The sequence below is a fragment of the Balaenoptera ricei genome, chromosome 4 (genome assembly GCF_028023285.1).
Source record: "Balaenoptera ricei isolate mBalRic1 chromosome 4, mBalRic1.hap2, whole genome shotgun sequence".
Lineage (NCBI taxonomy): Eukaryota > Metazoa > Chordata > Mammalia > Artiodactyla > Balaenopteridae > Balaenoptera > Balaenoptera ricei.
In genome coordinates, this window is record NC_082642.1 from 22,003,297 (window position 1) to 22,016,856 (window position 13,560).

General features: G+C 47.2%; 1 protein-coding gene across 1 annotated transcript in view; it reads right to left on the minus strand.

Moving 5' to 3' along the window:
- Positions 1 to 4,690: 4,690 nt before the first annotated feature.
- Positions 4,691 to 13,560, minus strand: part of EPHB1 (EPH receptor B1) — a 420,917-nt gene continuing 412,047 nt past the window's right edge. The window contains exons 14-16 of the mRNA XM_059920279.1: positions 11,539 to 11,732; positions 9,506 to 9,661; positions 4,691 to 6,144 (exon numbers count right to left, since the gene is read on the minus strand). Coding sequence (XP_059776262.1) covers positions 6,036 to 6,144; positions 9,506 to 9,661; positions 11,539 to 11,732 — 459 coding nt within the window. The 3' untranslated portion in view covers positions 4,691 to 6,035. The remainder of the gene's footprint in view (positions 6,145 to 9,505; positions 9,662 to 11,538; positions 11,733 to 13,560) is intronic.

Genomic DNA, 13,560 nt, shown 5'->3' on the forward strand with positions numbered 1-13,560 from the left:
CCTTCATGATCTAGCCACTGCCTACTCCTCCAGGTACCCATATCCAGAGTCTTATTTTACAGTCTTGCTGAACAGCCCATAATCCCACAAACATGCCACCTACTCTACGGCTTTTGAACTTTTGTCCATGCTGCTGTATCCTCCTCCTACAATACAAGTTCCATCACTAACATCTCCCTCTTCCCAATTTGATAAGTCCTTTCACTCCTTAGTGAACTCCCTCGAGAATGCCTTCTTTCACCCCCTAGGACAATGGCAGTGCCCTTCTCTGGGCTCCTATGGCTCCTTATTTCCCCATTGAAGTTATTTACGAAGTTGAGTTCTGCAATAAAGAAGGTAGCTGGGACTTGCCATCGTATTCTGTGTCTGAAAGCCATTTCCAGAGCTACATTTGTTCATAATGTACTTGACAATATGAATTTAAAGATCAGAAAAGGAAACTGAAGTCTTATTGGAGTGAAGAGAACCTCTCTCTTTTAGGAGAACAGCATAGCATGGGCTCAGCATCTCAGTAGCTTAGAAGTGGCTTATTTGCCCATCATTTTGTTTGCTTATTTTAACTTCTTCTGGTGAATGTGTGGCTACAGGAAATCTACAGGAGTAAGGGTGTCTTTAGAAAGGTAAAACAACTCTTAGAAGAAAGTCTTAGTGGACAGAGAGTGGCAAAGATGCAAATAAAGTTTCCCTGGCCAGGAAAGTCCTGCCTATCCTCTTTGCCCAGCCAGACATCTTCCTGGAGGGACAAGGGCCTGGTTCTGCTTTCAGAAGGCTGGACCACTCACTGTGCTTCATTGCCCTTCCAGTTTGCCTCTATTGCCCCAGGGATGGTGCCAATTTCATTTCTGCATCTCAGGAACTTTGCACAGTGACTGACACTCAGTGGGAGGCTGCTTTCCCAGGCTGGTGCTCTGGGGAAGTTCGTGACATCGTATCAAAGATGCAGGGTTGAAAAAGAGTGTGTTTAACTTCACAAAACTAAAATTAGAATAGCCTACAATTGATTGTAGTTAAGAGTAATGAGAAAGATTCCAACCAGATACCTAGGGATTCACTTCTTTAAAAGCCTGTTGTTAAGGTCATGGACCAACGCAGGTGATGTAAGACATGTTAGACTTTCTCAACTCAAACTTGTTTAAGCCACCAAATATGTATGGAGCACCTTCCTTGTGGTAGGCGGTGTGCCAGGTACAGAAGTGAATAGGACGTGCCCTGTGTCCACTCTTGCTCTGGGTATCACCAGAAGGTTCTGTCTGGGAACTCTGTGTGCCAATCATGCCTCCCAGCAACATGCGACCCATCAAGGGCCCGTGATAACATGGTCAGCCCAGGAGGGATGCAAGCATGGAGGGAAAGGCGTGGAGGGCTCTTCTTTTCTCTCAGGTGGGTGATACAGGTCCAGCTACCACTGCCCATGGGTCTGTCCAGCCCACCCACCCTGAAGTGGGGTCTGCAGAATGCATCGTCCCCCATCCTTACCCCTATCCCCAGGACTGTTGCTCTCTGAGAGGGACAGAGAGTTTGTTCTCAGACCTCTGTGCTCCTGTTCTATTCTCAATTGGAAATTGCTGATCTCAAAAGACTCCCTGTGGTGAATAATTCACCTTTTGACCCCAATCAACTTGAATGACCTTCCTCCATTTGATAACCTTTCTGTGACCTCAGTGACTGCCTTGTACAGCCCCCAGCCCTCAGCCCCATTGATAATTTGGACAATACAAACCCTCTGGCTACTTTTGAAAATGACCCTGTAACTTCTATATGAACTGCAAGGTGTGGCAATGAACACAGACCTCACTCTGACAGGGATCTTAAGTGTCCTTTGAGCCTTCCTGGTGGCAGTGAACCCTGGATGGTGCCTGTCTGCTGCTGGTACCCCATCACGCTGTGCTTCTCCCTTGCTTCACTTTCTGGGGGAGGAACTCATCATGCTTAATCAGTTGGTGCCAGAGCCACTATTGTTTCAGAAATGATAATGAAAGTTCCAGGCCAGCCCACAAAGGCTTTCCTGGAATGAAACATAGCTGTTGGCATCTTTGTTAACTGATGCTTTGAAGATTCTCACCTTCCTGCCTGTCTCGTCCTTCCTGCCCCCCAATGTTCTTGGAGTCCTAGTCTTCAATCCTCACTGGTTTCTGTTCTTCTTCACAAATGGATGGTCAAGGGTAACTTCTAATGCTCATTGGATTTAAATTATCCTAGGGGTCCTCGGTGTGAGCCCAGTGACCTGGTTCTACACATAACTTGGGGAGGGGGGTTACAGGGAGGTGGAAGGAGGCATATGATCTTAGAAGTTTGTATACCTGTTCAACATCTAAGAAATTCAGTGATTTTCAGATGATGCAATAACCACATGTCTGTAGATTTATCTACTCTATTCTTCATTCCTATCTTCGAGTATTAGAGAGCGGCAAGGAGGGGCCACAAGGAGGTGAGTCATAATCTCCAGGGCTTTCCCACAAATCACCTCCATTCCCATAACCCCTGACCCAGGAACATTAAGTAAGCATCTCCCACCTGCCTCTTATGTTGTCCCCACCCCTGTGACTCCTGGTGGCTACAGGTGGCTCCCCTGGGATCCATGCCCTGGGCTGTACTGCATGGCTGTAGGTTCCATTTCTAGCCTGACTCTCAGGGCCACAGGCCACTGACCACTGTGCAAAGTGTGTTTTTAAGAAAGGAGCTGAATTAGAATTAATTCTCTACCACATGGTGAGGCAGCCTGTCTAACTGAAATTCAGAGGACTGGGGTCTTGCTGTCACTAGCCTTCTCCCCAGGGAGCTCTTTTCATGGTGTGAGTAAAGTCCCTTGGTGCCAAAGTGCAGGTGGGCACAGACATCTCGTGCAGGAGACCAGCCTCTCCCATCCCTCACGCCCAAGAGTGTGAGGGTTCATTCCCCTCTTCCTGGGCAGCCCAAGAACCTCGATGCCTATCATTGCCTGAGTCAAGGGCTTTATGTCTATTATTACTAATTGTTAGGAAGGTAGGTTTGTGCAGTGCAGTGCTTCTCCAAGTGTGGTCCCCGGACCAGCAGCATCAGTACCACCTGACAACTTGTGAGAAATGCACATTCTTGGGTTCCCCTCCTGAGATCTACTGAATCAGAAAACTCGGAGGTGGGGCCCAGTGACTTGTGTTTTATTTAACACACCCTCCAGGTGATGCTGATGCAGACTTAGGGGTAAGGCCCGCTGGGATGGAGGGTAAGAGCATGGAGTCAGAGAGCCTGAGTCACATCCTGGCTCCACCATTGTGTGATCTGAGATAGGTCTTTGTATTTCAGTGTCCTCACCTGAAAATGGGGAACAATAAAACATCTGCTGAGAGTTAATACATGTAAAGTACTTAGAAACGTGCCTGGCACGGAGGGCCTACCCCGGAGTGTTAGCTAGGCTTCCTCCAAGGTAGTTATCACCAGCTGACTATGAACCTGTGGAAACTGATGTTAGAGAGGTTAGAGACCTGCCGTTGCTCAGAGGGAGTACACAGGGTTTCACTCACCGGAGGGACACTTCCTTTTGAGCTATGGAGGAGGTGAGCTTAGTCTGTGAAGCCGTACTGGGCATCTACAGGGAGAGGCCGTGTCCAGACTTGGTGACATTCTTCCCACTGGGAACTATGCCTTGAGGTGTCCAGGTCTTGGCTCTGCTGACCCCTCATGCTTTCCCCTTGTGTATGTTGGGTTCTTTCTCTCTTTTGTGGGATCTGATAGACAAAACTAACTAAAGGGTGTGACATGACCTTCACCTTGACCTTGCTTTGTCCACAGCCAGGAGATGGGCTGGCCTTGGTGGAGGCACAGTGAGGAGTTCAGGAGGCTGCCTGAGGAATTTGGTGACAAATTAGAATTCATTCCTGTGGAGAACTGAGAGTAGATTAGCCGAATTGCTTAGGCTTGTAAGACACGGCATGGATTGAGGTCGTTGGGGTAATTAGCAAATTGTGCATGGAATTGGGAAGCTATTAATAAGGGAAGTTTTCTCTTCTACCGGCTATATGGCTGGATGGGGGCCCTTTGCAGCCATATGCCAATCTGCTGAGACAGTTCTCTCCATCTTCTCCCAGCCCACTAAGCAAAGGGTGGAGCTTTAAGATGGGGCTTCCCTGCATCAGAGCTGTACCCCCAGGCCTAAGATCCTCTTTGAAGGGGCCTCAGAAGGTAAGGATCTCTCCAAGTACAAAGTTACCTCGGAATAGGGAAAAAGGGTCATCTCACCTTAAATATGTTTGAAACAAGCTACGTGGGAACCTAGCTTCTTTTGCTGCCTCATCCCTCCACCCCCCCGAACTTTACATTCACGGACCCCACAAGGAAGCAGTCTGGAATAGTCTTCAGTGGCTTTTACAAATTTGGCCTGGATGTGAACTTCTCAAATGCAGTGTGTAAACTGAGCTCAGGGCAGATCGTGCTTTATCGGTGATTGTTTATGTTTATTTGCCAGTGACTTCTTACGCTGCATATTTGAGGCTTCAGAGCCTCCTATTTATTTAGTTCTTCCTTTGGGTCACTCCCGTAAGAGTGATTCTCACAAACTCTGCTTCTCGGGAGTCCCTGGGTCCGGTATGTGTTTCCCTCCCTCCCCTATTAGGGGAAGAAGGGCAGTTATTAAGGATTCTCCCATAACGTGGGGAGGGACCCACTGGCGTCTGGGAACACACACTCCGACACCATTCTATGTAAACCCAGACATGCTTCTGCTCATTTTAATTAGACAGATAAAATTAGCAAGGAGATTAAGGTAAAAGGAGAAATTAAAAATATTTAAATGTTAGGTGGAATTTACAAAAGTGAATTGAACAATGTGGTACAGGAAGGAATGCAGAGAAACACAGACACATCTGAAACATTCCTCGGATGTCACACAGCTTAAGCCAGTCCCCAGACAAGGGAAGAAGGACTCGCCCTCGCCATCTTGAACTGTAGATTCCAGGGATGTGGAAGAACACTCTCCAGAAACACCTTCCTTCTCCTTCTCTTCAGATGTCACCAAGAATAGTGAATCAGTCAGTATCATTCTCGAATGTCCCACACTGCATCCAATTCAAACCCACTCACCTGTTTCCTGTCTGAATTTGTAAGCCCTCTGGAGTTTTTTTTTCCCCTTTTCATTTTATTTTTCTCCCTACCCTCTCTCTTCATTGAGCCAGTAGGCCAATGGAGCCAATCAGAAAACCAGACCAACAACATGCTCCGGCCCCCCTTTGGATCTTCCAGGGACAAAGACTTCCCAGTTCTTTCTTGTTTGCATCTGTTACGAACAAGCGGTCATTTTATAACACAGACATACATAGGCGTGCCCTTGCACACGGAAACAGGTTTTTCTTTTTTTTCTTTTTTTTTTCTTTTTCCAATTTCTGGTTTCTTTTTTCCTTTTTGCAGAAAATGCAAACAAAAGAAAAACAAGGTTTCAATTGAAGGTACATCTCTTCTTCAATATGAAGACATTAATTGAATTGGTTGGATTCCCCATGCAGTGGTCAGCAAGGTCCTTTGGCAACTGACAGAACATCTGGAGACTCAGGAGCTGGGGTTTGTTTGAAGAAACTTCCCTACACGAGTCATGAGCAAAGGGAGATGGATGTGGGGGAAGGGTGAGGACTCGGGGAGGAGGACAAAAGGAGAAAAGAAAAGAATGTCATTGGTGAGGAAGAAAATGGGAAACTGCTTCTGTTTCTTCCCTCTACCTCCTTCCCTTTCTTCTTGTAGATGGATGACTCCAGCCCACCCAGGGTGGGAGCTATATTCACTCTTGGTGCCCCAGACACATATTGTTTTGTCTTCACTTCCGTCGAACATCACCTTTGTGTATTTTTATTCTTACATATTTGGTTTCCCACGGCATCTTAAACCTGCGTCTGTCACTGAGAAATGAAGGTTGCCTATTAGGAATAGGTCCAGTTTATTCTTCGTTGATGAGAATGCATTTCTCAGCTGAGAAGCCAATCTCTCCAGGACATTCCACAGTGGTAAACCTCTGGTTCCCCCCTGAGCCTGGTCCTTTTCCTTCCTCTCCTCCCAACAGAAAATGGGAGTTCTCATGCCATTGCCGTCGGTGATTGACTCATCTGGACCCTCATAGACAGAATGCTGTTCAGGATCTTCTTCTGATGACCTGCCAAGGTGACTCCTATTCTCAGGAGGTCTCTAGGAGGGAAAAAGCCACAAAAGGAGGCACGTTAGTGCTTTTCACAGATCAAAACTCATCACAGAAGGTAAGCTCCTGATAATAGTAGGGTAGGCAAATAAAAGTGTTTAAAATCCAATGAGCCCAAGTTTACCCGAGTCTGAAAAACACCTAACTAGATATTCCCTTGCTCAGTCTCACTTCCTCCAAGCAGTGGCCCCCACCTCCAATGCCCCCTCCAACTTAGATGGCCCTGGAAGTGCTGTGCCTTGTTCCTCACCTGTGGGTTCTGAAGCAGCCCTTTATTGTGTCCATGACCCTAGGTGGACTAGAATTTTCCCTGTGCTATTTGTTTTTAAAAATGCAAGCACACACTGTATGGGGCTTCAGTTATTCTGTGAGGTTTCTGCCTAAATTAGTGATCACCCACTGTGAATGAAAAGATGTGAGGCTTGCCTGGTTTTCTGATGTTTTCCCCTGAGTTTCCATTTTCTGCCTCTGTTTGAATTTTAAAGTCATGAATTTTTAAGAAGGGTGATCTCAAAATAACTTTCAAATATCTGCCCAAGCAGGAATCCAAGGAAGATGTTTAGGATAGGGATTTGGACTGGATTCATCTTTGAACTCTGAGTCTTAATATGAACAAGTTCATGGCTTATATTTGTCTTTGGGGAGACCCATACATCTTTTTTTAGTTAACAATATTACATTACTTGAGTGCTTCCCATGTGCCATATACTAACTCATTTATACCTGCGGAAGCATTTCGTAAAAACTGCCAAACCACTCAGAGTCAATGATAATAATTTACCAGCCATCATTTCTCATGTGTGTCCTGCAGGCAGACAATAGGCCAGTTGCCTTGTACGTACTATTCCACTCACCTCTTACCACAAACCAATGAGGTGGGCACTATTATTATTTGCACCTTTATAGAGTAGGCAAGCAGGGCTCAGAGAGGTTAAGTAACATGCTCAAGATCACACAGCAGGTAAGCAGTGGAGGAGCTGGGCTTCAAATTCAGGATGGCCTGGCTCTCAGCCACCCTGCAGGGCTGCTCTCAGAACTCTTCTGGCGCCCTGACTGTATTCCCTGCGGACGCCCCCCACCCCCAGCAGAGCAGATCGCTCTGTGCACTGTGCACAAGACGTATGAGGAGGCCCTGTGCTGGGCCCCCGTCCACAATGCCTGGGCTCTCCTGACCGCCCCCTTTCAGCTGGCTGTCAGTCCCCCGAGGGCTGTCACTGGTCTAGATTGTCAAATTGCCCACGTCTTTTCAGCACACAAGTTTGAGAGGTATGCTTGGATTTTGAACTCACAAATTGTCCCTCAATCTACTTTATTTACGTACACATATTCTTTTTCTGCCTTTTATCTCTCAAGTAGCAAACGAAAGTGCTCCAATAGTGTGTGGACATTTTTTACTTTGAAGTAAATCCCTTACTTTTCAGTTTCACTTCCCTTTTATTTTTCCTCTAGCTCTTTTTCATGTGGCTGTTCCCAGACTGAGGGAATTGCTCCATTTGACTCCTTCAGTCTGTGGGGGATCAGGTGATGATGGTCCCCGTACTCAGCCCCGTGACAGTGGGAAAGCAGGCGCAGCCCTGCCTTCATGGACGCCCAATCTACCCCTGAGCCCAGGCATCCTTTTCAGCTCTGTGGGTTGGGAAAGCTGGTTTTCCACTGGGAAGGGCTTAGTTTTTATTTTTGGTGTCTGACGATAATTCATAATGGTAAGGACGTTTTTAGGCATCACCAGGAAATGAACTCAGGTTTGAAAAAGTGAATTCTGGTGTTTAGTGGATCCAAGGCTAGAGGCACATCCAAGTCATTTCCTGGGAGAAAGTGGAGGTTCCATCATTTCAGGCGAGAATAAACCTGAGAGACATGAAGCTGGACTCTGACTGCAGAGCAGGAATCTGGGATGGAAGGCTGAGTGTCAATAAGCCATCCCCCTGGGGCTCAACTGCTCAGGATGGATGACCCCCGCCTCTCCACTGGGACTCAGCAACTGGCCTGCCCCAGCACCAGCACTGAACCTGACACAGAGCAGGTGATCAATAAGTGTCTGTCAACTGCCTGGCGGACTGACTTATCCTCTGCCAGGGAGAATGTGTGTCACAGGCTACCAACCCTGGTGCTGTTAGTACACGTTGCAGCCGGGCAGCTGGTGAGGTCCCTGCTGGGTGTGTGTGTGTGTGTGTGTGTATACAAAATTCGACTTGCCCACTCTAGTCCAGTGGTTCCCAAGCTTGGCTGCACATTAGAATCACCTGGGGAGTTTTAACATCCTGATGCCCAGGTCTCACCATGTACCAAATGAATCAGAAGATCTACATTGGGTGTAGGAATCAGACATCAGTAGTTAAAGACTCCCAGGTGACTCCAGGGTGTGTATAGCCAAGTATGGCCCCATGTGGCCCTGGATGAGCAGGCTGGAACACATGGACCCGGCAGTCAGGAAAGCAGGCTTCTGTTCCCGCTTTGTCACTCCTGATGGCCGAGTCTTGGGGCACTAACATCACCTCCTTTCTGAATCGCTGAATAGAAGGGGTGGAACTAGATAGAGATTTCCCAAAATACAGGCCCAGAAAACCCCACCCCTCCGAAATACGCTTCCATGGCATTTAATAATTTTACGTGGGTTTCTTTACTTCAGGATTTCTTATGGCCTTTACAATGTTAATATGTGGAGTGACTCTCCAAGAGAGTGCTGAAGTGCTCGGTATTTCCCAAATTTATTTGACTATGGGACCTGTTTTCCAAGGAGAACCTATTAACATTTCCCAGAGCAGGTGCTGCTCAGAACATTCTTGGGGAAATGATGGACTACGTGGGCCTTTAAGACCCTTTCTGGCTCTCATCTGATTTGAATAATTTTAGGTTTTGTATTCTTCCACACTCTTATGGGGGTTGCAGCCTGGAAAATAACTAGTGGGGGATGGAAACATCGGCTTATTTACAAGCGCTGTCTAAGCACGAAGACAGGCTCCCAGTGCATCGGAGATTGCTGCTGAATCAGTGCTCTGCCTCTTCCTGCTATGCTGTTTAAAGTGCTGGCTGGCTGTGTTCTTTCCATCTGGATGCTCTCTTTGATGGGCTGAGTTTAAAAACTTAAACGGAGGAGAGACTCTCAGTGATTAGGCAAATGACATATGGCTGTGACTTTGAAGAACTCTCATTTGGGACCCAGAATAGATCTGGGCCTCCCCACCCCAGCCCTCCGTCTTTCCAAGGCGCTTCCCCACCAGGTCCGATTCTATGCTGAGGTGGAACTCTGAGGATGAGGCCAGAAGGCGTGACTTGCACCACGGGTGATTGCAGGGGGGGGGAGCCTCGACCCCACCCACGGGCCGCACAGAGGTGATTCCCATCACTCACTCCGACGTCATCTGGGTGACCAGCTGGAGGGAGGTGAAGCCGGCGGTGAGGAAGCTGTCCCTGTACTGGACCATTTTGATGGCACTGAGCCAGTCATCCACGGTGGTAAAGGCAGTGAAGTCTGGGATGGAACGGTCGAGCAGGGGCTGGGAAGGCCTGGAAGACAGAGGGGGGCAGGTGACCCCACAGCTGCAGGGGTGCGTGGGCAGAGCCACACTCTGCGCGGAGGGCAGACTTCATGGAGGCTCAGCAGCTCTGGTGGGATGAGGATTATGCAGGAAACCCAGGCTGACCCTTCCTTCCCTACACAATCCTGAGCTGGCACGGCTTCTCAAGGCCGGGTGGCCAGCCCCCCTGCCTCTGGGCTCTGTCCCATGCCAGTCAGCCCAGACGGGCAGACTGACACAGCAGGCAGTCCGAAGGGAAGAGAAGGACCACAGCTCCTTTGTAAACTGAAATCTAAGAGCTTCACCAACCAAAGATATGCTCCTTTTACAAATGTATAAAGTTCGCTGCAACCTCTCCAAATCTATCGGTAACATTTTTTTCTCCGGGTTCCGTCCTCAGCTAATGGAAAGAAATGGAACAGAACAGTCCACCACTGACCTTCTCGGGCATGTTCTCAAAGCAGACCCCCCCACCCAGGTACCCAGTCCAGAAATCAGGGTGCCATCTTCACATCGCCCTCACTTTCAGCACCCACGCCCAACCCTTCACCAAGTCATAAAGATTTGACCTTCAAAATCTCTCAAACTCATCCGCTTCTTTCCGCACCATTAGCCTGATTTAAGATGCTATCTTCTCTACCATGGTTACTACTGCCATGTCCTCCTACCAAGTCTGTCTTCATGCTCCCCTCAACAACAAGTCCATGTTATAGCCTGGTGCTCTTTAAAATATGGAGATGTGATCCTGACAATAACCCAGCTCCTGACCCTGATTCATGTCAAACCCTTCAGTGGGTGATCATTGCTCTGAAAACCAAGCTCAGAAGTCGTAGCAGGGCCTAAAGGCTCTGAGTGTCTGGCTCTCGCCCACCTCACCAGCCTCAGTCCCCACCTGGTCCCCCCGCAAACTGCACTCCCAACACGCTGGCCCTGTCCCTCCCACACTCGGGCCTCTGCACATGCTGCACCCTTGATCTGGAACCCTGACCCTCTACTCCCATCTTCCTTTCCTTCAGTTAACGCGCCCTCCCTCTTCAGCTCGCGACTGAAATAACAGGCATCAGGGTCGCCTCCCTGACGCCAGACCAAGGTGTATGCTCTGCAAGCATCAGGCACTTCCCTGCCGCACCGGCCAGTGAAGTCTCAATTTGCATTTCTTTGGGCAATCATCTGATTAATGTTTGCTGCTCCTAAATGATTCTAAGCTCCGTGAGGGCATGTCTATCTTGCTCATTCTATACAGCCAGCAAGAGCACAGTGCTTAGCACATAAGCACCCAATAAACTCTGGTCGAAAGGATGAATTAATAAATGAGTTAACGCTGCAAATGTAAATGCGTGATGTACAGCTGACTGTGGCTGACAGCTGAGAGTTCTGTGCATTTGCTCATAACAAATCCAACTGCTCCGAATTTCTTTGTCCCACAGCAATCAGGGTCTTTACCTGTTAATAAGTAGGCCAAGGTTCCAAGTCTGCAGCTCCACCTGCCTCATGCACTGGTGTGGTTAACAGACAGGGTGCCTTCTGGAAACAGGATTGCCCACAAGTGGGGTCTCATACCAGTCAGACCAGATACACTCAACTCCTACAGAGCCCAGTGCCCAGCCCATCTGAGGCCAATGGAAGGTAGAGATACAGATATGTTACCTTTTCATCTGTCTACAGCCCATGCTGGCGGCAGGGAATATTTCAGAGAGATTGAAGAGAAAAAGGAAGGGAAGAGTCTTGGAACTTCTTCCATCAGTGGATAAGCTCAGCCGCCTCCCCCTTGCTCTCAGTAGACTGAAGGCTAGCAGACTTGCTCTGGGCCCTGCCTGACTATGAGACCACCCACCCCTAGGAACCACCCGGTTCCACTAGACTCACACGGCGGTGATGGTTGCCACAGTCTTGAGACTTGCTGGGTTCCGGATCATCTTGTCCAGGGTGTTGACAATCTCTGCAAATCGGGGCCGGCTGTTACGGTCCTTTTGCCAACAGTCCAGCATGAGCTGGTGTAGAGCAGCTGGGCAGTCCATGGGTGGGGGCAGCCGGTAGTCCTGCTCAATGGCATTGATGACCTGCGGTGACACACACGGGAACAGGTGTGATTGGTGATGAGCCACCAGCCAGTCATTCACAAGTTAGCTTCCGAGGATGGAGCCTCCTTACCCCAGGTGCCCCGCTTTCTGTGCTCCTATACCTCCCACAGTAAGAGATTTTACATATACTTGGCTTTTCCCCCTAGACTGTGAGTTCCCAGAAAGCAGGGCCCACCTCTTATTGTGCCTTTGTGTCCCCAGCACCTGGCACAGGGCCTGACACACACTAGATGGCTGGAAATGTTTACTGAAGAATGGTTTGAGCTTCTCCCTGAGAGGACGTCAGGCCCAATTCTGCCTTATTGGCAGCTGGTGGCACCAGGGCAGATGAAACAATGGCACATGGGAAACGTGCCAACTGTTTGCAAAGGACACCCACCAAAGCCCATTGTGACCTCATCCTTTCACTGCTACGGGAAAAAAAAGGGAAAGAAGGGATCACAATTTGATGGGGAGCCTACTCCATGCCAGGGACCCTCTAGGTGCTACCTAGGCATTATCCGCCTTAATCTTCATGAGGCAGCGACAGGAATTGGGTAGAAGATAATCTAGTTAAACAAATTGGTTCAGTACAATGACAACAGTGGAAATAACAAGGTGATCCAACATGAATATCTCCAATCAGGTTTTGTTAATTTTCACAGACTCCAGGAGACAGTTTTGTAAAGATATTAGGATCTTTAAGTCCTTTTTCTGTTTTTCAGATTGTTGTGTTTTTCACCCTTCACTTCTTAATTTCCAATTCATTTAAAACAATTATGCCTGCTCTGCAATTTATTATAACACAATGGAAGGCCAGGAATACAATGCAGGCCTTAAGACGTTACAAAAATGTGCCTATTGAAATGGAAATATACTCACATTGTAATATTAGGCAAAACAGCAGGCTGCGTAAGTGCAGGTATGGTATAAAGCAGGTATGGTATAAGCTTGCTTTTGTAAAAAAACAAGAATCAAAACAAAACAAAAACTAATAATTACACACATGCATAGAAAAGTCCTTGGAAGGATCTATACCATGGAGCTAACGGTGGTTGCCTCTGGGCAGGTAGAAACATGAATACCCTTTGTGTTTTTCTTTTTGTTTCTTTGTATGTTTATTTTCTATAATAATTAGGCATTGATTTTACATTAATATAAACAGTTAAAGCACCTTTAACAACATAAGGAATAATTTGGAATTCAGGGATTTTCAGGTGTTTTTGCCTCTACTTTAAAAAATGTCAGATTCATTTCAACTGATTATTCTTTTTTTTTTTTTTTTTTACTTTGTAAATTGGTCAGAAAGTGAATATTCTCAATCAGTTTATATTTTTACAAATTCTATGCACAGTATACAGGGCATGAGACGAGGCATGAGATAATATAATAACCTGAAGTCATTAGAGATAATCAAGGTGTATTATTCCTTCTACTGGATGTGGCAGAAAAACAAACAAGCATACAAACCACACCAATATGATCACTTTATAAAAAAACAGCAACTGGGAATATGCACTTTTGAATAATATTTTATACCACTAACAAATGTTTATCTTAGCCAGACTGTTGTCAGTCAAATTACCTGTTATTCTCTGAGGAGGGCATTTTAGCTCTATTTTCCCCATGAGGAAATGAATGCACAAACAGGGAAGTCATTTGCCTGAGGGCACGAAGCTAGTAAGGGATAGGGCTGCGAAAAAATCACAGGGGTATCTGAGTTTAATTTTTTTTAAATATTTATTTATTTATTTATCTGCACTGGGTCTTAGTTTCAGCATGCAAGAGGATCTTTGTTGTGACGTGTTTAGTTGCAGTGTGTGGGCTC